The following is a 24,657-nucleotide window of genomic DNA, read 5'->3' on the forward strand; positions in this document are numbered from 1 at the left end:
AAGAGGTGGGATCAGAGGAGACAAGACAACGCAGCATGGACTCCATCTTCTGGTTGGCTCTCCCGCCTGACAAAAAATCCAGAAGTGAGACTGACTGTAGCTCAATGGCCAAACAGAAGGATCTCCAGACAGCAGAGGTAAACTGAGGACCACGGTCTGGGTTGGTACTTTTGTTCTGAGCACAAACAGGACATGCGACAACAAACCTCCGGGTATCTTCTCCCATGGCAGGCCACCAAAATCGTCTGCGCAGTAGCACCATAGTCCGAGCAACGCCAGGGTGACAAGCTATCTTGCTGGTGTGGGACCACTGAAGAACAGCAGAACGGACCGACTCAGGCACGAACAACCGACCGGGTGGACCGTTACCGGGGCCGGGCTGCGTCCGAAGGACCGCCAGCACATCCTCCTCAATCTTCCATGTAACGGCTCCCACAACAAGGTTCTGGGGAAGAATCGTCTCAGTCTTGGCCCCACTCTCATCCGTCTTGGAGAACATCCGGGATAAGGCGTCTGCTTTGCCGTTCTTCGACCCAGGTCGGAACGTCAGGGAAAAATTGAAGCGTTCAAAAAACAAAGCCCACCTGGCCTGACGGGAGTTGAGACGTTTAGCCGATTGCACGTAAGCCAGATTCTTGTGGTCAGTCCAGACCACAAACGGTTGCTCCGCTCCCTCCAACCAGTGACGCCAGTCCTCAAAGGCAAGCTTCACAGCGAGAAGCTCCCGGTTACCCACATCGTAGTTTCTCTCAGCTGGTGAAAGACGACAAGAGTAGAAGGCGCAGGGATGGAGTTTACCGTCGTGGAGCTATGCTGGGACAGGATGGCGCCCACCCCCACATCAGACGCGTCCACCTCAACAACAAACTGATGGGAAGTGTCAGGTTGAGAGAGAATCGGCGCGTTGGTGAATCGGCTCTTCAAGTTCAGAAATGCTCGGTCTGCCTCAGGAGTCCAACAGAAAATTCTGGTGCAAGACGTAAGAGCAGTTAAAGGGGCGGATACCCGGCTGTAATCACGGATAAACCTCCGATAGAAGTTCGCAAATCCCAGGAATCTCTGGAGCTGCAATCTCGTACCGGGCCGGGCCCAATCCCGAACCGCCCAAACCTTCTCTTGGTCCATCTTGATCTCACCCCTGGAGATGATGTACCCGAGGAAGGATGTAGTGTGGGCGTGAAAATCACACTTCTCTGCCTTCACAAACAGACAGTTCTCCAATAACCGCTGCAGGACCTGCTTAACATGCTGGATGTGGCTGGAAAGCTCCTTGGAGAAAATCAGGATGTCATCCAGGTAGACGAACACAAACAGACCGATCATATCCCTCAGCACGTCATTCACCAATCTTTGGAACACTGCTGGAGCGTTGGAAAGTCCAAACGGCATCACCTGGTACTCAAAATGTCCATTAGGTGTATTGAATCCAGTCAACCACTCGTCCCCCTCTTTGATCCGAACCAGATGATACGCATTGCGTAGATCAAGCTTCGAAAACACAGTAGCACCCTGTAAAGAATCGAGGGAACGATGGAACAGCTTAATTGTACAATCATGAGGTCGGTGGGGAGGAAGTGACTGAGCTTTCTGCTTACTGAACACCTCACCCAACTCGTGATATGTTTCAGGAACCAGGGACAAATCAGGAGGAGCAGACTCACTGACCCGACTGGAGACAGCATGAGAACAGGCAGTCCTGAGGCAGTCACCCAATCGAACGAAGGATTGTGTTCTCTTAGCCAGGGGTATCCAAGAACCAGAGGAACATGGGGGGGGGAAGGCAAAATGAAAAAATAAATAACCTCTGAATGATTCCCCGACAACAACATCTTAACCGGTTCAGTCCTCATAGTGATCCGTGCCAGACTACTGCCGTTCAGAGTGGTTGCTTCAATGGCTTCCGGTAATTGCTCCTTGGAAAGCCCCAGCTGTTCCACTAAGTCGGCATCAATGAAGCTGTCATCGGCACCTGAATCGATGAAAGCGTTAATCGCTAAACTCTTATTCTTATTTATGAGGGTAGCAGGAAAACAAGGTCTGACAGGGCTCTTGAGAGGTTGAAACTGGCTCGCTAACAAACCTCCCAAACTTAACGAGCCGTGCAGTTTAACGGGCGCTGAGGACAAACGGAGATGTAATGTCCCGAGCTACCACAGTAGAGGCAGCTGTTGGTCTCACGTCTACGTTGGCGCTCGTCCTTAGTTAACCTGTGCCGCCCCACTTGCATAGGTTCAGGATCTGGCGGCAGGACTCCTCCACCAATCCCATGTGAGGGAAAATGATCAATCCATTCTGGTCCACTTCCTGACCCGAATGGTAACCGAGTCTCAGATTGATTAGATGGACCCCACTGCTTCTCCCTCCTTCTCTCTCGGACTCTATTATCTACCCGAATAGCTAAGGTGACCAAACTATCTAAGTCACTAGGCTCTGGATAGGAGATCAGCTCGTCCTTGAGTTGCTCCGACAACCCCTGGTAAAAAGCCGCTTGTAGTGACTCCTCATTCCAACCACTCTCCACAGACAATGTTCTGAACTCGATCATAAAGTCTGCCACACTGCGAGCTCCTTGGCGAAGAGTGAACAAACGTTTAGCTGCGTCCTTACCTCGGACTGGATGGTCAAAAAGCTTTCTCATCTCTCCCGTGAACTCCTGGTATGAAGCCATGCAGGTCTCCTGTCGTTCCCAAACGGCTGAAGCCCATTCCAGAGCTCTTCCACGCAGCAGTTCAATAACAAAGGCTATCCTAGCCTTGTCAGTGGCGTAAGAATGAGGCTGCAGATCAAACACTAACCCACACTGCATAAGAAAAGAACGGCATCTTCCCAAATCCCCTTCATATTTATCAGGCGTCGGTACATTGGGTTCACGGAAGAAAATCGCACCAGACACGGCAGGTGAGATGGGTGAAACAGGTGGTGAATGAATCGCCGGCAAACTGAGCTGATCCTGGATTTGTGTCAAGCTAGCAGATAAGTTCTGGATTGAACCCGCTATCTCCTGTAGCGCCGTCTTGTGTTGTCCCAATATCTTCCCCTGCTGGGTAATGGCATGGCAAACGGAGTCCAGGTCCGCTGGGTTCATCCTTGGCCGGATCGTTCTGTCACGTTCTTTCAAAATCGAACCCAGAAGCAGACCAGGACAAGGAGAGTAGGAAGAAGGTGAGTATTTATTTACAAGTGAATGTGAATGGGTAGATATATCCAGGTGGCGTAGCGGGCAGCGGTGGTGAGTTGATGGGAGTAAATAGGTGGATCCAATGGGGTAGCGGAATCCTCCTCCGACCAGGCGGGAATGGGGTAAATGATCCGGGTGAGTAATGTTCATGGCTAACGATCCGGCAGTGAATGGATGTCAGGTCAGAGCTTTTGAAGGGGAGAGGTGATGATCAGGACAGGTGTGCAGATTACTGATGGGATACAGGTGCGGGTAAACATCGATCTCCCAACAAGCTAATTCGCCCGGCAACCAGACAGGGTGCGTTCCAGGACACCGGAAACACACTCCAGGACAGAAACACAGGCAAACACAGACTCAGGAAACGGGATTCGTAACACAAGTTGTACTTTACTGGGTGACTTTCACTTTTACTTGTCATTTTCTATAAAGATATCTTTCCTTTTACTCAAGTATGACAATTGTGTACTTTTTCCACCACTGCTGCTAACTGTCACCCGCGACTTCGTCCTCAGAGCATGCGCAGACCAGCTGGCTGGAGTCTTTACGGATATATTCAATCTCTCCCTATCCCAATCTGCTATCCCCACTTGCTTCAAGATGTCCACCATTGTTCTTGTAACCAAGAATGCAAAGGTAACTGAACTAAATGACTAGCACTCACTTCTGTCATTATGAAGTGCTTTGGGAGACTAGTTGAGGACCATATCACCTCTACCCGCCAAACTCATCATCAAGCTCAGGGCCCTGAATCCCGTCCTGTGAAACTGTGTCTTGGACTCCCTGACGAGCCGCCCCCAGGTGGTGAAGATAGGAAACAACACCTCCACTTTGCTGATCCTCAACACAGGGGCCCTACAAGGGTGTGTGCTCAGCCCCATGACTGCGTGGCCATGTACGCCTCCAACTCAATCATCAAGTTTGCAGATGACACAACAGCAGTTGGCCTGATTACCAACAAGGATGAGACAGCCTACAGGGAGGAGGTGAGGGCCCTGGCAGAGTGGTGCCAGGAAAATAACCTCTCCCTCAATGTCAACAAAACAAAGGAGCTGATCGTGGACTTCAGGAAACAGCAGAAGGGAGACCGCCCCTATCCACATTGACGGGACCACAGTGGAGAAGGTGAAAAGCTTCAAGTTCTTTGGTGTACACATCACTGACATTATGAAAAGGTCCACCCACACAGCAGGTGTGATGAAGAAGTCGCATCAGTGCCTCTTCAACCTTAGGAGGCTGAAGAAATTAGACTTGGCCCCCAAGACCCTCACAAACCTTTACAGATGCACAATTGAGATCATCCTGTCGGGCTGTATCACAACCTGGTACGGCAACTGCACCGCCCGCAACCGCAAGGCTCACCAGAGGGCGGTGCGGTCTGCCAAACGCATCACCAGGGGCACACTGCCTGCCCTGTAGGATACATACAGCACGCGATGTCACAGGAAGGCCAAAAAGATTATCAAGGACATCAACCAGCCATGGCCTGTTCACCCTGCTATCACCCAGATGTCGAGGTCAGTACAAGTGCATCAAAGCTGGGGCCAAGAGAATGAAAAACAGCTTCGATCTCAAGGCCATCAGACTGTTAAATAGCCATCACTAGCCGGCTACCAACCGGCTCCTCAAACCCTGCACCTTAGAGGATGCTGCACTATATACAGTGCCTTGCGAAAGTATTCGGCCCTCTTGAACTTTGCGACCTTTTGCCACATTTCAGGCTTCAAACATAAAGATATAAAACTGTATTTTCTTGTGAAGAATCAACAACAAGTGGGACACAATCATGAAGTGGAACGACATTTTTTTTCAAACTTTTTTAACAAATCAAAAACTGAACAATTGGGCATGCAAAATTATTCAGCCCCCTTAAGTTAATACTTTGTAGCGCCACCTTTTGCTGCAATTACAGCAGTAAGTCGCTTGGGGTATGTCTCTAACAGTTTTGCACATCCAGAGACTGACATTTTTTCCCATTCCTCCTTGCAAAACAGCTCGAGCTCAGTGAGGTTGGATGGAGAGCATTTGTGAACAGCAGTTTTCAGTTCTTTCCACAGATTCTCGATTGAATTCAGGTCTGGACTTTGACTTGGCCATTCTAACACATGGATATGTTTATTTTTGAACCATTCCATTGTAGATTTTGCTTTATGTTTTGGATCATTGTCTTGTTGGAATACAAATCTCCGTCCCAGTCTCAGGTCTTTTGCAGACTCCATCAGGTTTTCTTCCAGAATGGTCCTGTATTTGGCTCCATCCATCTTCCCATCAATTTTAACCATCTTCCCTGTCCCTGCTGAAGAAAAGCAGGCCCAAACCATGTTGCTGCCACCACCATGTTTGACAGTGGGGATGGTGTGTTCAGGGTGATGAGCTGTGTTGCTTTTACTCCAAACATAACTTTTTGAGCAGGTCCCCCTGCTCAAACCAGCGCATGTCCAGGCCCGTCTGAAGTATGCCAATGACCATCTGCATGATCCAGAGGAGGAATGGGAGAAGGTCATGTGGTCTGATGAGACAAAAATAGAGCTTTTTTGTCTAAACTCCACTCGCCGTGTTTGGAGGAAGAAGAAGGATGAGTACAACCCCAAGAATACCATCCCAACCGTGAAGCATGGAGGTGGAAACATCATTCTTTGGGGATGCTTTTCTGCAAAGGGGACAGGACGACTGCACCGTATTGAGGGGAGGATGGATGGGGCCATGTATCGTGAGATCTTGGCCAACAACCTCCTTCCCTCAGTGAGAGCATTGAAGATGGGTAGTGGCTGGGTCTTCCAGCATGACAACGACCCGAAACACATAGCCAGGGCAACTAATGAGTGGCTCCGTAAGAAGCATCTCAAGGTCTTGGAGTGGCCTAGCCAGTCTCCAGACCTGAACCCAATAGAAAATATTTGGAGGGTGCTGAAAGTCCGTATTGCCCAGCGACAGCCCCGAAACCTGAAGGATCTGGAGAAGGTCTGTATGGAGGAGTGGGCCAAAATCCCTGCTGCAGTGTTTGCAAACCTGGTCAAGAACTACAGGAAATGTATTATCTCTGTAATTGCAACCAAAGGTTTCTATACCAAATATTAAGTTCTGCTTTTCTGATGTATCAAATAGTTATGTCATGCAATAAAATGCAAATTAATTATTTAAAAATCATACAATGTGATTTTCTGGATTGTTGTTTTAGATTCCGTCTTTCATAGTTGAAGTGTAACCTATGATAAAAATGACAGACCTCTACATGCTTTGTAAGTAGGAAAACCTGCCAAATCGGCAGTGTATCAAATACTTGTTCTCCCCACTGTATATACTGTATTCTATTCTACTGTATTTTAGTCAACGCCACTCTGTATTTTAGTCTCCATCAAAGGAGCTGATCATGGACTATAGGAAAAGGAGGGCCGAACAGGCCCCCGTTGTTACATTCCCCAGTTTCGGTGTTGTGGTTTTGTATGTGTGTGTTTCAGGATGGCTTCTTGGAATCCCCCAAGCATCTGATTGGTCGACTCCATGGAAAATTGGAGCTGACCCCGCCCTCTTGTCAGAAGACGCAGCTGTCTTCAATTACCGACTCCTTCTGAAGCTATATAAGCCAGTGTTCTGTTGCTCAGAGAGGGAGATGAGTGTGTCCTGTGTTGGTTGTTGTTGAGAGCTGATTGGTATATCCTATGTTGTTTGTTAGAGAGAGAGAGAGAGAGAGAGAGAGAGAGAGAGAGAGAGAGAGAGAGAGAGAGAGAGAGAGAGAGAGAGAGAGAGAGAGAGAGAGAGAGAGAGAGAGAGAGAGAGAGAGAGAGAGAGAGAGAGAGCTTATTTGTATGTCCTGTGTGTGTAAATAGGACGCAGTGTTTTGATTATTGAAATTGTTTTTGTTATTCTATTTATGTTCCCAGGGGGGAAGGGGAAGGCACCTTGGGAATGCTTAGGCAAGAGGCCTGTGGGCATACATATACCCGTAGTATATACTCTGTCTATGCACACTAGGTAAGACCTGGGCGGACCATCCCCTGTATTTTGGTTAGTGTACCAGGTGGTGCTAGTTAGGTAAGTTGTGGGTAGGTAGGTAAAATCTCTCTGAACCACCCATCCTGTATCCGGTATAATTGTCATCAGCAACGCTGAATAGCATAGCGCCACAGTCAAATAATATTACTAGAAAATATTCATATTCATGAAATCACAAGTGCAATATTGCAAAACACAGCTTAGCCTTTTGTTAATAGACCTGTCGTCTCAGATTTTGAAATGATGCTTTACAGCGTAAGCAATACAAGCGTTTGTGTAAGTTTATCGATCGCTCCACAAAACAATAAGTACACTTAGCATGAGGTAAGTACACTTAGCATGAGGTAACTTGGTCACGAAAATCAGAAAAACAGTCAAATTAATAGTTTACCTTTGATGATCTTCGGATGTTTTCACTCATGAGACTCCCAGTTAGACAACAAATGTTCCTTTGTGTTCCATAAAGATATTTTTATATCCAAATACCTCCATTAGTTTGGTGCGTTATGGAATCCGGTCATGACAACACAGACAAAAATTCCAAATTATATCCATAATGTCCACAGAAAAATGTCAAACGTTTTTTATAATCCATCCTCAGGGTGTTTTTCAAATATCTATTCGATAATATATCAACCGGGACAGTTGGCTTTTCACTAGGACCGGGAGTAACAATGGCCGCCTTTCTCTTTTGCGCACAACTCACTCTGAGAGCCCCCTCCTATCCACTTACGCAATGTGGTCGTTCACGCTCATTCTTCAAAATAAAAGCCTGAAACTATGTCTAAAGGCTGTTGACACCTTAGGGAAGCCATAGAAAAAGGAATCTGGTTGATATCCCTTTAAATGGGCAATAGGGATGCTTAAGAACAGAGAGGTTTCAAAAACAGGGGCACTTCCTGATTAGATTTTCCTCTGGTTTTAGCCTGCAATATCAGTTGTGTTTAACTCACAGACAACATTTGGACCATTTTGGAAACTTTAGAGTGTTTTCTATCCTAATCTGTCAATTATATGCATATTCTAGCATCTGGTCCTGAGAAATAGGCCGTTTACTTTGGGAACGTTATTTTTCCAAACATAAAAATAGTGCCCCCTAGCTTCAAGGTAGGAGAGGAGGCGTTGACATTTCCTTTCTTTGCTTTGGTTCCGTCCGGCCCCTGTTCCCCAAAATTACCGTGTGACGGAATAAATTTCCTGTAAATGTTACTCATCTCTGCCTTTTGTCAACCCGCACCTACAATCCCATAACTCTTTCACTCCACGGGGAGTTGCGTTGTAGCAGGGTGTTGCGTTCCCTCTTCCTAGAGGCATACTTACATTTACATTTACATTTAAGTCATTTAGCAGACGCTCTTATCCAGAGCGACTTACAAATTGGTGCATTCACCTTATGACATCCAGTGGAACAGTCACTTTACAATAGTGCATCTAAAACTTAAGGGGGGGGGGTGAGAGGGATTACTTATCCTATCCTAGGTATTCCTTAAAGAGGTGGGGTTTCAGGTGTCTCCGGAAGGTGGTGATTGACTCCGCTGTCCTGGCGTCGTGAGGGAGTTTGTTCCACCATTGGGGGCCAGGGCAGTGAACAGTTTTGACTGGGCAGAGCGGGAGCTGTACTTCCTCAGTGGTAGGGAGCGAGCAGGCCAGAGGTGGATGAACGCAGTGCCCTTGTTTGGGTGTAGGGCCTGATCAGAGCCTGGAGGTACTGAGGTGCCGTTCCCCTCACAGCTCCGTAGGCAAGCACCATGGTCTTGTAGCGGATGCGAGCTTCAACTGGAAGCCAGTGGAGAGAACGGAGGAGCGGGGTGACGTGAGAGAACTTGGGAAGGTTGAACACCAGACGGGCTGCGGCGTTCTGGATGAGTTGAAGGGGTTTAATGGCACAGGCAGGGAGCCCAGCCAACAGCGAGTTGCAGTAATCCAGACGGGAGATGACAAGTGCCTGGATTAGGACCTGCGCCGCTTCCTGTGTGAGGCAGGGTCGTACTCTGCGGATGTTGTAGAGCATGAACCTACAGGAACGGGCCACCGCCTTGATGTTGGTTGAGAACGACAGGGTGTTGTCCAGGATCACGCCAAGGTTCTTGGCGTACTTAACACCCATTCTGTCTCCTAGAGATGAACATACTTTGGTGGAAAAGTGCAGACTAATCCCAGAACAACAGCAAAGGACCTTGTGAAGATGCTGGAGGAAACAGGTACAAAAGTATTTATATCCACAGTAAAAGTAGTCCTCTATTGATATAACTTGAATGGCCGCTCAGCAAGGAAGAAGCCACTGTTCCAAAACCACGGTTTGCAACTGCACATGGGGACAAAGATCATACATTTTGGAGAAATGTCCTCTGGTCTGATAAAACAAAAATTCAACTGTTTGGCCATAATGACTATTGTTATGTTTGGAGGGGGAGGCTTGCAAGCAGAAGAACACCATCCCAACCGTGAAGCAGGGTGGCAGCATCATGTTGTGGGGGTGCTTTGCTGCAGGAGAGACTGGTCCACTTCACAAAATAGATGGCATCATGAGGAAAGGAAAATTATGTGGATATATTAAAGCAACATCTCAAGACATCAGTCAGGAAGTTAAAGCTTGGTCGCAAATGGCTCTTCCAAATGGACAATGACCCCAAGCAGACTTCCAAGGTTGTGGCAAAATGGCTTAAGGACAACAATGTCATGGCATTGGAGTGGCCATCACAAAGGCCTGACCTCAATCCGATAGAAAATTTGTGGGCAGAACTGAAAAAGTGTGTGTGAGCAAGGAGGCCTACAAACCTGACTCAGTTACACCAGTTTTGTCAGGAGGAATGGGCCAAAATTCACCCAACTTATTGTGGGAAGCTTGTGGAAGGCTACCCGAAACGTTTGACCCAAGTTAAACAATTTAAAGGCAATGCTAACAAATAGTAATTGAGTGTATGTAAACTTCTGACCCACTGGCAATGTGATGAAAGAAATAAAAGCTTAAATAAATCATTCTCTCTGCTATTATTCTGACATATCACATTCTAAAATAAAGTGGTGATCCTAACTGACCTAAGACATGGAATTTTTACTCAGGTATTGTGAAAAACTGAGTTTAGATGTACAGTGAGGGACAAAAGTATTTGATCCCCTGGTGATTTTGTACATTTGCCCACTGACAAAAAATGAGCCATCTATAATTTTAATGGTAGGTTTATTTGAACAGTGAGAGACAGAATACCAACAACAAAAATCCAGAAAAACACATGTCAAAAATGTTATGAATTGATTTGCATTTTATTGAGGGAAATAAGTATTTGACCCCTCTGCAAAACATGATTTAGTACTTGGTGGCAAAACTCTTGTTGGCAATCACAGAGGTCAGACGTTTCTTGTAGTTGGCCACCAGGTTTGCACAAATCTCAGGAGGGATTTTGTCCCACTCCTCTTTGCAGATCTTCTCCAAGTCATTAAGGTTTCGAGGCTGACGTTTGGCAACTCGAACCTTCAGCTCCCTCCACAGATTTTCTATGGGATTAAGGTCTGGAGACTGGCTAGGCCATTCCAGGACTTTAATGTGCTTCTTCTTGAGCCACTCCTTTTTTGCCTTGGCCGTGTGTTTTGGGTCATTGTCATGCTGGAATACCCATTCAAGACCCATTTTCTGAGGGAAGGAGGCTCTCACCCAAGATTTGACGGTACATGACCCCGTCCATCGTCCCTTTGATGCGGTGAAGTTGTTCTGTCCCCTTAGCAGAAAAACACCCCCAAAGCATAATGTTTCCACCTCCATGATTGGTGGGGATGGTGTTCTTGAGGTCATAGGCAGCTTTCCTCCTCCTCCAAATACGGCGAGTTGAGTTGGTGCCAAAGAGCTCCATTTTGGTTTCATCTAACCACAACACTTTCACCAAGTTGTCCTCTGAATCATTCAGATGTTCATTGGCAAACCTCAGACAGGCATGTATATGTGCTTTCTTGAGGATTTCAGTCCTTCATGGCGTAGTGTGTTACCAATTGTTTTCTTGCTGACTATGCTGACTATGGTCCCAGCTGCCTTGAGATCATTGACAAGATCCTCCAGTGTAGTTCTGGGCTGATTCCTCACCGTTCTCATGATCATTGCAAATCCTCGAGGTGAGATCTTGCATGGAGCCCCAGGCCGGGGGAGATTGACAGTTCTTTTGTGTTTCTTCCATTTGCGAATAATCGCACCAACTGTTGTCACCTTCTCACCAAGCTGCTTGGCGATTTTCTTGTAGCCCATTCCAGCCTTGTGTAGGTCTACAATCTTGTCCCTGACATCCTTGGAGACCTCTTTGGTCTTGGCCATGGTGGAGAGTTTGGAATTTGATTGATTGATTGCTTCTGTGGACAGGTATCTTTTATACAGGTAACATACTGAGATTAGGAGCACTCCCTTTAAGAGTGTGCTCCTAATCTCAGTTTGTTACCTGTATAAAAGACACCTGGGAGCCAGAAATCTTTCTGATTGAGAGGGGGTCTGTCACGCCTTGGTCATAGTATTTTGTTTTTTCGTGATATATTTGGTCAGGCCAGGGTGTGACATGGGTTTATTTTGTTGTATTTCGTATTGGGGTTTTGTAGGCATTGGGATTGTGGCTGAGTAGGGGTGTAGCATAGGTTTGGCTGCCTGAGTCGGTTCTCAATCAGAGTCAGGTGATTCTCGTTGTCTCTGATTGGGAACCATATTTAGGTAGCCGGGGTTTCACTGTGTATTTCGTGGATGATTGTTCCTGTCTCCGTGTTAGTGTTCACCAGACAGGCTGTATAGGTTTTCACGTTCCGTTTGTTGTTTTGTATATTTATAAGTTATTTCATGTATCGCTATTCTACATTAAAGTTCATGAGTAACCACCACGCTGCATTTTGGTCCAACTCTCCTTCAACAAACGAACGCCGTTACAGGGTCAAATACTCATTTCCCTCATTAAAATTCAAATAAATTTATAACATTTTTGACATGCGTTTTTCTGGATTGTTTTGTTGTTATTCTGTCTCTCACTGTTAAAATAAACCTACCATTAAAATTATAGACTGATAATTTCTTTGTCAGTGGACAAATGTACAAAATCAGTAGGGGATAAAATACTTTTTTCCCTCACTGTACGTATTTGGCTAAGGTGTATGTAAACTTCCGACTTCAACTGTATATACTAGACGCACGGCAAGCGGTACCGGAGCGCCAAGTCTAGGACCAAAAGGCTCCTTGATTTAACCAGGTAGGCTAGTTGAGAACAAGTTCTCATTTACAACTGTGACCTGGCCAAGATAAAGCATAGGAGTGTGAACAGACTACAACACAGAGTTACACATGGAGTAAACAATAAACAAGTCAATAACACAGAACATAACATAGAAAAAAAGAAAAAAGAGTCTATATACATTGTGTGCAAAAGGCATGAGGAGGTAGGCGAATAATTACAATTTAGCAGATTAACACTGGAGTGATAAATGATCAGATGGTCATGTGCAGGTATAGATACTGGTGTGCAAAAGAGCAGAAAAGTAAATAAATAAAAACAGTATGGGGATGAGGTAGGTAAATTGGGTGGGCTATTTACCGATGGACTATGTACAGCTGCAGCGATCGGTTAGCTGCTCAGATAGCATATGTTTGAAGTTGGTGATGGAGATAAAAGTCTCCAACTTCAGCGATTTTTGCATTTCGTTCCAGTCACAGGCAGGAGAGAACTGGAAGGAAAGGCGGCCAAATGAGGTGTTGGCTTTAGGGCTGATCAGTGAGATACACCTGCTGGAACGGGTGCTATGGGTGGGTGTTGCCATCGTGACCAGTGAACTGAGATAAGGTGGAGCTTTACCTAGCATGGATTTGTAGATGATCTGGAGCCAGTGGGTCTGGCGACGAATATGTAGCGAGGGCCAGCCGACTAGAGCATACAGGTCGCAGTGGTGGGTGTTATAAGGTGCTTTAGTGACAAAACGGACGGCACTGTGATAGACTGCATCCAGTTTGCTGAGAAGAGTATTGGAAGCTATTTTGTAGATGACATCGCCGAAGTCGAGGATCGGTAGGATAGTCAGTTTTACTAGCCTTGGCCAGGTCGATGAAGACGGCTGCACAGTACTGTCTTTTATCAATAGCGGTTATGATATTGTTTAGTACCTTGAGCGTGGCTGAGTTGCACCCGTGACCGGCTCGGAAACCAGATTGCACAGGGGAGAAGGTACGGTGGGATTCGAGATGGTCAGTGATCTGTTTGTTGACTTGGCTTTCGAAGACCGTAGATAGGCAGGGCAGGATGGATATAGGTCTGTAACAGTTTGGGTCCAGGGTGTCTCCCCCTTTGAAGAGGGGGATGACTGTGGCAGCTTTCCAATCTTTGGGGATCTCAGACAATATGAAAGAGAGTTTGAACAGGCTGGTAATAGGGGTTGCGACAATGGCGGCAGATAGTTTCAAAAATAGAGGGTCCAGATTGTCAAGCCCAGCTGATTTGTACGGGTCCAGGTTTTGCAGCTCTTTCAGAACATCTGGGGGGGTGGGAGCTGTTGGCCGAGGTTGGAGTAGCCAGGAGGAAGGCATGGCCAGCCGTTGAGAAATGCTTGTTGAAGTTTTCGATTATCAAGGATTTATCGGTGGTGACCGTGTTACCTAGCCTCAGTGCAGTGGGCAGCTGGGAGGAAATGCTCTTGTTCTCCATGGACTTCCCAGTGTCCCAGAACTTTTTGGAGTTAGAGCTACAGGATGCAAATTTCTGCTTGAAGAAGCTGGCCTTTGCTTTCCTGATTGACTGCGTGTATTGGTCCCTGATTTCCCTGAACAGTTGCATATTGCGGGGACTATTTGATGCTATTGCAGTCCGCCACAGGATGTTTTTGTGCTGGTCGAGGGCAGTCAGGTCTGGAGTGAACCAAGGGCTATATCTGTTCTTACTTCTACTTCCAAGCCATAAGACTGCGGAACAATTAATCAGTCCCCCCACCCTTTGTTTTTACACTGCTGCTACTCATTGTTTATTATCTATGCATAGTCACTTTACAAATGACCTTGACTAACCTGTACCACCGCACATTGAATCGGTACCAGTACCCCCTGTACATCGTTATTGTTATGTCATTTATTGTTACTTTTTTATTACATTTTTTTTTTACTTTAGTCTTTATTAAATACTTTCTTTACTCTATTTCTTGAACTGCATTGTTGGTTAAGGGCTTGTAAGTAAGCATTTCAAGGTCAGGTTTACACCTGTTGGTTTCGGCGCATGTGACAAATTAAATTTGATTTGTAGCCTTGTGTCATTATGCAATTATTAATGGCCATGCTTAATTAATTACATTGGAAATTATCAAAGCTATATCGCAGATGCCGATCAATTGTTAAAACGCATTAGGTTGACGGTAAAAGTCAGATTAGGCTACAGATAAAAACAATTACAGAAAATGAACACTGGCTGTTGTCGACAAGCATATTCAGTTCATATACATATTATGAATATTTAATTTGGTGATTCAAATTTCGACCCCATCCTCAGTAGCTTATTCAGCAGGCTATTGGGAAACACAAGCACCTCTTGCCTCAAAATCGCCAAGATATTCATCTTGAATAAATTAATTTTAATTTTAATTAATTTGAAGCAAGTTGCTAAATCTTTCAGTTTACATCTTTCCTAGGCTACTGTAGACTATCACAAATCAAATCAAATGTTATTGGTCACATACACATGGTTAGCAGTTATTGCGAGTGTAGCGAAATGCTTGTGCTTCTAGTTCCGGCAGTGCAGTAATATCTAACGTGTAATCTAACAATTCCACAACTGCCTAATGCACACAAATCTAAGTAAAGGAATAAGAATATATACATATAAATATATGGAAAAGCAATGACAGAGCGGCATAGGCAAGATGCAATAGATGGTAGGACTACATCTGAAATAAGATGTATGCATATCAGGGGCTATAGGCTACCTGCATCTATCTAAGCAAACCATGGCAAAGCTGAATTACAATCATAAACCCAGATTTGAGTCCGTAGCCTATTGAAATGACAAGTCAATCTAGTAAATTAGCCATTTATAACTGTTTGTAGTCTTAACATAATAATGTTATTTTAATAATATTATTTTTGTTTGTCCAAGTGTTTCTTGCTCAAAGATTTCAAGATCTTCTGTCGAACTTTCATCACTCAAACTCTCCTGTCGGACTTATTTATAGTTATGCACATGTACGAAAGGGATTTATTTACCATTTTAAACCGGGTTCGAGCCCTGAATGCTGATTGGCTGAAAGCTGTGGTATATCAGACCTTATACCATGGGTATAACATAAAAATACTTCAACGTCTCTTGACGTTGTGCACTTGATCAGGGCACTTAATCCCTAAACGAGGGCACTGTTTTGTGGGGGGCCCTGTCGTACTCCTCTCCAAACAGGTGCAGTGTGTTGGAGGATTGTGCAAAGGAAAGGAACAGAAGGATTCTATTCAAAATAATCATGTTAAGCAGCTAAGTTGCTCTTCTGGTTAACATACTGTATAGGCCTATATCCACTGAGTGCATAAAACATTAAGAACATCTTCCTAATATCGAGTTGTATCTTTGGCCCTCAGAACAGCCTCAATTTGTCGGGGCATGAACTCTACAAGTTGTTGAAAGCGTTCCACAGGGATGCTGGCCCATGTTGACTCCAATGCTTCCCACAGCTGTGTCATGTTGGCTGGACCATTTTTAATACACACAGGAAACTTTTGAGAATAAAAATCCCAGCAGCGTTACAGTTCTTTCCACAAACCGGTGCACCTGGCACCTACTACCATACACCGTTCAAAGGCACTTAAAACTTTTGTCTCGCCCATTCACCCTCTGAATGGCACACACTCACACACAATCCATGTCCGAGTTGTCTCAAGGCTTAAAAATGGTGCTTGAACCTGTCTCCTCCCCTTCATCTACCATGATTGAAGTGGATTTAACAGGTGACATCAATAAGGGATCAGGATCATAGCTTTCACCTGGTCAGTCTATGTCATGGAAAGAGCAGGGGTTCTTAATGAATTGTTCACTCAGTGTATATTGGCAAGTAGGCATAATGCTTGTTCCTGCACCTCTTATATACAGTGCCTTGCGAAAGTATTCGGCCCCCTTGAACTTTGCGACCTTTTGCCACATTTCAGGCTTCAAACATAAAGATATAAAACTGTATTTTTTTGTGAAGAATCAACAACAAGTGGGACACAATCATGAAGTGGAACGACATTTATTGGATATTTCAAACTTTTTTAACAAATCAAAAACTGAAAAGTTGGGCGTGCAAAATTATTCAGCCCCCTTAAGTTAATACTTTGTAGCGCCACCTTTTGCTGCGATTACAGCTATAAGTCGCTTGGGGTATGTCTCTATCAGTTTTGCACATCGAGAGACTGAAATTTTTTCCCATTCCTCATTGCAAAACAGGTCAAGCTCAGTGAGGTTGGATGGAGAGCATTTGTGAACAGCAGTTTTCAGTTCTTTCCACAGATTCTCGATTGGATTCAGGTCTGGACTTTGACTTGGCCATTCTAACACCTGGATATGTTTATTTTTGAACCATTCCATTGTAGATTTTGCTTTATGTTTTGGATCATTGTCTTGTTGGAAGACAAATCTCCGTCCCAGTCTCAGGTCTTTTGCAGACTCCATCAGGTTTTCTTCCAGAATGGTCCTGTATTTGGCTCCATCCATCTTCCCATCAATTTTAACCATCTTCCCTGTCCCTGCTGAAGAAAAGCAGGCCCAAACCATGATGCTGCCACCACCATGTTTGACAGTGGAGATGGTGTGTTCAGGGTGATGAGCTGTGTTGCTTTTACGCCAAACATAACATTTTGCATTGTTGCCAAAAAGTTAAATTTTGGTTTCATCTGACCAGAGCACCTTCTTCCACATGTTTGGTGTGTCTCCCAGGTGGCTTGTGGCAAACTTTAAACAACACTTTTTATGGATATCTTCAAGAAATGGCTTTCTTCTTGCCACTCTTCCATAAAGGCCAGATTTGTGCAATATACGACTGATTGTTGTCCTATGGACAGAGTCTCCCACCTCAGCTGTAGATCTCTGCAGTTCATCCAGAGTGATCATGGGCCTCTTGGCTGCATCTCTGATCAGTCTTCTTCTTGTATGAGCTGAAAGTTTAGAGGGACGGCCAGGTCTTGGTAGATTTGCAGTGGTCTGATACTCCTTCCATTTCAATATTATCGCTTGCACAGTGCTCCTTGGGATGTTTAAAGCTTGGGAAATCTTTTTGTATCCAAATCCGGCTTTAAACTTCTTCACAACAGTATCTCGGACCTGCCTGGTGTGTTCCTTGTTCTTCATGATGCTCTCTGCGCTTTTAACGGACCTCTGAGACTATCACAGTGCAGGTGCATTTATACGGAGACTTGATTACACACAGGTGGATTGTATTTATCATCATTAGTCATTTAGGTCAACATTGGATCATTCAGAGATCCTCACTGAACTTCTGGAGAGAGTTTGCTGCACTGAAAGTAAAGGGGCTGAATAATTTTGCATGCCCAATTGATCAGTTTTGGATTTGTTAAAAAAGTTTGAAATATTCAATAAATGTTGTTCTACTTCATGATTGTGTCCCACTTGTTGTTGATTCTTCACAAAAAAATACAGTTTTATATCTTTATGTTTGAAGCCTGAAATGTGGCAAAAGGTCGCAAAGTTCAAGGGGGCCGAATACTTTCGCAAGGCACTGTATATATAACCTCTTATATATATATATCTTATATATATATAATATTATAATATATTATATATATTATATAATATATGTAATATATAATATTACCTCAAAAAAGATTACCTCAAAAGTATGGCAGAGTTCCTGCTCCTAAATATAAACAGTACCAGCATCCAAAATGAGTACCGGCACCTATTTCAGTCCAAATCACTAGTAGGTCTACTATACACTAACAACTTCGCCTTCTTAGCATCAAGTAAATAAGCTATGCAGAGCCGTGGTCTTGGGTCCATCCAGATATATAAACTGTAGTAGTTACATAGGTCCAAGACCTGTGACAATCAAACAGGACCAGACCTGGACCCGGGTTACAAGTTTACATTTTGGACCTGAATCCGAAAGGGTCCCAGGTCCGGTATCAGGTATTCGGTTTGGGTGGACCTGTGAAGACCTCTGCTTTGAAGTACTCCATTCATCACCTCTCATTAATAGTCACATAGGATTATAGTCAGTACCACAGCCTGACAAGTAACCTAATTGCAGAATGGGTTTATGCTAATCACATAGAATACTATACTCTACCGTACACTTTAGTTAGGGTCAATCTTTCTATTTTGATGGTGTTATTAGATTATTAAACTTTCGATGATTAGATGAGTTTATTAGTCACATGCACAGGGACGCACATGTACTTGCAGGGTACAGTGAAATGATTAAGCTCCATCAGTGTAGGTCAAAAGAGAAGTCAATGAAACAATCATAAATAAACATAATAATAATATATACATATTTACAACTGTAACAATGATAAATGTCCATGGAGGGGGGGGGGTTGTGGTGACTGTTGAGCAGCCTGATGGTCTGAGGGTAGAAGCTATTGGCCACTGACAGTTTTTTTCCACGATGCTCCTATACTGCCTGAGTCTAAGTGATGGAAGCAGGGAGAACAGGCCATGGCTCGGGTGGGTAAGGTGATTTATGAACTTCTTGGCCTTCCTGCGACACCTGGTGCTGTAGGTGTCCTGGAGGGCAGGCAGTGTGCACCAAATAATGCGTCCCACCCTCTGCAGATCCTTGCGGTCAGTGGTGGTGGAGTTGCCGTACCAGGCTGTGATGCAGCTCAACAGTATGTTCTCAATGGTGTTCCTGTAGAAAACTGCGAGGGCCCTCGGGGACAGGGCACATTTCTTCAGCCTCCTGAGGTTGAAGAGAGTCGCTGTCATGCATTCTTCACCACGGTGTCCGTGTAGTTTGACCATTTCAGCTTCTTGGAGATTTGTACGCAGAGGAACTTGAAGATTTTGACCATCTCGAAGTAGGCCCTGTTGATGAGAATGGGGCGTGCCCAACCTGGTTCCTCCTGAAGTCCACATTCAGGGTCGTGAGTTTTGTGGTGAGTTTAGAGGGCACTGTGTTATTGAAGGCCGAGCTGTAGTCAATGAACAGCATCCATTCTTGTCCAGGTGGGTGAGGGCAGTGCCATGGCGATTGCGTCGTCCATGGCACTGTCAGGGTGGTAGTCGAATTGGGGAGGAAGGGATGTGGTCTTTGTCTAGCATCTCAAAGCACTTAATGATAATAATAATAATAATAATATATGCCATTTAGCAGACGCTTTTATCCAAAGCGACTTACATATGATGATGGAAGTGAGTGCTACTGTTCGGTAGTCATTCAGTTCAGTTACTTTAATTCTGATGACCCTGTTTATGACGTTCCAAATATCATGTTGACATGACAGTAAATGCCTGAAATATTCCAGTTTAAACCAATTTACTTTTTAATACCCAATACCAGTGAAGCCACTGCACGTTGTGACGTTCGTTTTGAGAGACTCGTGATATTGGTAAACCTAACTGACGTCGCGTGCTTCTGCTTGAGAAGCACCAAGGTAAACGAATCATTGTCAGCAATGTTTTGACATCAACCAATGGCGAATTCAATATTTTGTTTAGAGGCGGGATTTCTGAGAAACATTTAGCAATGGGTTAGGTTGTTAGCTAGAAAGTTAGCTAATGGCTGGGGGAAAGAGATCCTCCTCAACCCTCGCTTCGGGAGAGTTTCAGGATTCCCTGAAGTAAAAACACCCGAATATTCCACAAGAGATACCCCTGAAGGAAGTTAAGGTCAACAATAACAACGCTAATATACGTATTGTCAAGATAAGTATGCAGGATGCAGTAACCGGGACGAGAATGCTGACGGACGCCTTCGAGGACGAGATCGACTCGGTGACTCCTCGCACCCCAGCGGTAGGGATGGGGGTAGGAGCAACACCAGGAGTCGGACTCCGGGGCATAGGGATTGGTGTGGGCGGAAAGAAAGTACGATTGTTCGGCGAGCCCGGTGGGCCTACTACAGATAGACTGGATTTCAAACTGGCTGCGGCTGCAGTCCTTTCCTCTGGTCCCGGATCCAACAGCGACGAAGACGAGGTCTCAGAGGTAACGTTAGCTAGATATATGCTAGTTAGCCAGCTAGCTAGCGCGAACGTTCATCTCACTGCCTAGCCAGCTAGTTAGCTGTGGGCAGCCACCCCCTCCTAGGCTGACGAAATAACATTATAAACAACTACGAATTTGCTTCAAACATGTCTCCAGATAACTCAATTGCTCATGGGTTGTCAGACATAAGGAGAATAATGCAAGACACCAACATAATTACACGATAACCGATGTAATGTTTTATTTATGCGGCGTAGGCTGTGACCACGGCCTAGTTCGGGTGGAAGCGATCATGCCATCGTCAGTGCTAGCTATTAAGTTAGCAATAGTCTCGCAGCACAGATACACATTCTCAACTTCGGACACTGTACACACTGGTGGGAGAGCACGTATTCACACTGTCAGAACAAGCACGGGCAGTCAATCTTGCCAATATTAAAACTAGCTACAATTTTAAAGTAATGGTGCAATTACGTCACCTTATAAATTATATCACATTTAAATCCGACGGTCTTTCAATTCCTCAACACACGTTTTAGACAGCTAACGTTATTTGGCTAACTGTCCTAGCTAGTTGAGTGGTCGATCATTGGGCTGTCATAAATAAAGAATAGAGGGATCAGATGACACTGGTCTCAGCCTCACGAGGCAGTGTCAACTCTATATAACTGTTCTGCGTTGTAGAAATTTGTAACAGTCCCCATTCAGAGTTGTGCCCAACTTTACATGTGTTGGTAGGCTTACAGGGCACCACCGTTGAGGTTGATACCTGACAGTTGAACAGACATCGCGAGCTACAACATGGTCACACACAAACCACGACTTCCTGTTCTGTCATCTGTAATGATGATAACACAACAGGTTCAACTCTAAAATATTTCTCATGTGGATTAGTTCCCTGACACGTTTGCCCTCTGCTTGTTCACCACCAACCAATCAACATCCGCTTCCATGTCCAGTGAAGGTGTGACTTAAAGCCACACCTGTGGTTGCCTGCCATGCCCCCCATACAGCCCTAACCTGTCCACCATACCATGCCCCACAGCCCAGCCCTAACCTAACTGTCTGTGGACCTGTGGTTGCCCCATACCATGCCCCACCATACCAACCTGCCCCACCATACCCAGCCCTAACCTAACTGTGGACCTGTGGTTGCCCTGCCATACCATGCCCCACCATACCCAGCCCTAACCTAACCTGTCTGTGGACCTGTGGTTGCCATGCCATGCCCTGCTGTGGACCTGTGGTTGCCATGCCACCATGCCCCACCATACCCAGCCCTAACCTAACCCAGCCCTAACCTAACCTGTCTGTGGACCTGTGGTTGCCCTGCCATACCATGCCCCACCATACCCAGCCCTAACCTAACTGTGGACCTGTGGTTGCCCTGCCATACCATGCCCCACCATACCCAGCCCTAACCTAACCTGTCTGTGGACCTGTGGTTGCCATGCCATACCATGCCCCACCATACCCAGCCCTAACCTAACCTGTCTGTGGACCTGTGGTTGCCCTGCCATACCATGCCCCACCATACCCAGCCCTAACCTAACTGTGGACCTGTGGTTGCCATGCCATACCATGCCCCCCATACCCAGCCCTAACCTAACCTGTCTGTGGACCTGTGGTTGCCCTGCCATACCATGCCCCACCATACCCAGCCCTAACCTAACCTGTCTGTGGACCTGTGGTTGCCCTGCCATACCATTCCCCACCATACCCAGCCCTAACCTGTCTGTGGACCTGTGGTTGCCATACCATGCCCCACCATACCCATCCCTAACCTAACCTGTCTGTGGACGTGCAGTTGCCCTGCCATACCATGCCCAACACTAACCTAACCTGTCTGTGGACCTGTGGTTGCCCTGCCATACCATTCCCCACCATACCCAACCCTAACCAGTCTGTGGACCTGTGGTTGCCCTGCCATACCACGCCCCACCATACCCAACCTGAACCTAACCTGTCTGTGGACCTGTGGTGGCCATGACACAATCAAGTTGTTGTCTGACTGACACGTTGTTAACTGTCTGGCTATTCTGTCAATTTCCTACATAAACACCATGCCTGCCTTGTCATTATAACTGTTGAAATGTAATTAGGCTTGCATAGCATGGCATCATGTGACAGTCTATGGACATGGAACACATTCTAGGATCATGTTTGCCTGGAAATCCAAAGTTGAATTGCATTGAATTCTACATCAGGCGAAAGGAGTGTTTGGATCAGGAAATGTTCCTCTCCACGACCTGTACAAGCCAGCAAATGTATATTTAAACATTCTAGACTGGTTGTTACAGCTGTTGGTCCTTTTTATGGTAGGAATGTCAGACAATATATCCACAGGAAAAAATAGTTAAATAACTTTATCAAAGTGCCGGGAGTGCGTTGATTTCTGTCACCTGAAGCATGTGCAGAACAATGTAAACACGAGCTTGGCAAGTATGCATGCTTCCGGTGACACAGAAATCGGAACACACTAACAGCGCTTTGGACAGTTGTCCTTTTACTTTCCTGTGGATACAATGTCTCATTCCTACCTGCAAAAGGACCAACCACACAGATGACTGGTAAAGTAAGCTAAAATAATTTTATTCAACTTTCTGGCTGATTGAGTTTGTGGAAATGTTCCTGATTCAAACATTAATTTCTGCCCAACATATAATTCAATCCAATCGGGTTTCCAGGCAAGGTGACCCATTTTGGAACGGCCAGACCAGACTATAACAGCCAGACCAGACTATAACCTGACCGTGGCTCAGGGCTAGGGAGCCAAATCATGATAATATGGAAAATCAATCCACTAATAAGATTCCCATTTCAACAAAGGGTTTTATTTATTCATGAGGCAGTGCCATTTTTTCTGTCATGTTATAAGTCTGTCTGTTGTAACATGCACACCTGCAGAGAGCACTTTTCCATGTCATGGTGTTGGATAGATGGAAGCTGTGGAGCCTGGCATGTTAACATGGTGCAGACACTACCTGTTGAGCTACCACCTCCTAACCAAACCATAAGCCACAAGTAAATAGTGAGCATTATGTCTGGAATGGATTTGAAGTTCTCGTGTTTCATTTGGGAAATGAGATGGTAGACGAGAGCAGGCAGCTATCTTTCTTGCTATACCGTCTGTCTGTTGGGAATAGGTTGAGGCTGAATGTACAGTATATGTATGATACCTGTGTTAAGTTTTGTGGCCTTTCTAAAAGGCCTTGAGGATGTGGCTGAAAGGGAGGTGTTGTTGTGAAATGTTAGCCTAGTGGAGAGCTCACTCCTGTGGGCTGCAGCTGAACTCTGAGCTGCAGGATTAAGCAGATGCCTTTCCAGGCCTTTCCAGCTCTCCAGATGCAACACTGTGCTGGGAACTGTAGTTTATTGTTGGGCAGGAGTGATGTCCATTGTTGTTTGTGAGAGCCCCTCTTGGAACTACATCCCCCAAAAGTAATTGTTTTCTGCATTCCAGGTGTATAGCTACATTCCTCCACACAGACTGCTGTGAGTCTATCTGTGGACTCCCAGTAGCTTTTCCTTACTGGTCCTCATCTCAGTATAGGAATACAGCTAAAGGCAGACTATTGACCAAGTTAGCTCAGTCCTCTGTTTTTATTTTGAATGTTTGACAGTTGCAGATGACACATTGTTTTCATTACATATCTTTGCATACTGTGGTGCTAGGAATGTGATCAGTTTGTCTTATTTAATATTTTTTTTGTGAATTTGAAACTGTTTATTACCTGTTGTCTGAAGTTCAAACATCATTAATGTTGAATTCACATGATCTATTCCCTCATTTTATCTGCACTCCTGTCACGCTCCTCATAAATCACTAGTTCGTAACTGGAACAGGTTAGCCGGCATGTTGTTGTGTACACAGACGGACACAAGCCCCTCTCTCCGGCCCTGACCTTGGGCAGCTGCAGTCCCAGCACGGAGCTGTGCCAGGGGCCTGTGCTGTATGTACTGAATTTGCTGCATGCTGTTTCCTCCATGCTGCTGTTCTGTGTTATAGGTTCAGCTATGGGTTAACTGATCCAGGCACCAATACCGCACCCTCCTGGAGTACCTCTTCACAGCTACATACAGCCCCATGGCATATGGTCAAGGCAGCCTTTCTAGCAGAGCTAGGAACTGATGGATATGGTTTTCAAATCAAGACCGTGGCTCGCTCTGTTTACACTAACTTCTCAGAGCCTGCTTGGCTTGATTGGCCCCACTCGAGAGAACCTTATGCAGGCTGGTGGTGTTGATATGGAACGGATGTCACTCCATGCATGTTTTTGAGATGTTTATTATGGAACACTTGTTTTGCTCTTTGACCCACATCGAAGTCTCGAGTCTTTTCAGTTATTACACACACAAAGCAAC

General features: G+C 45.3%; 1 protein-coding gene across 1 annotated transcript in view; it reads left to right on the top strand.

Annotated features, from left to right (window-relative positions):
* Positions 1-19,841: 19,841 nt before the first annotated feature.
* The window catches only part of LOC124011238 (ankyrin repeat and KH domain-containing protein 1-like), a 63,618-nt gene continuing 58,802 nt past the window's right edge, over positions 19,842-24,657 (top strand). Inside the window, 1 exon segment of the mRNA XM_046324396.1 lies at positions 19,842-20,292. Coding sequence (XP_046180352.1) covers positions 20,017-20,292 — 276 coding nt within the window. The 5' untranslated portion in view covers positions 19,842-20,016.

This window comes from Oncorhynchus gorbuscha, linkage group LG23 (assembly GCF_021184085.1).
Source record: "Oncorhynchus gorbuscha isolate QuinsamMale2020 ecotype Even-year linkage group LG23, OgorEven_v1.0, whole genome shotgun sequence".
NCBI classification, from domain to species: Eukaryota; Metazoa; Chordata; class Actinopteri; order Salmoniformes; family Salmonidae; genus Oncorhynchus; species Oncorhynchus gorbuscha.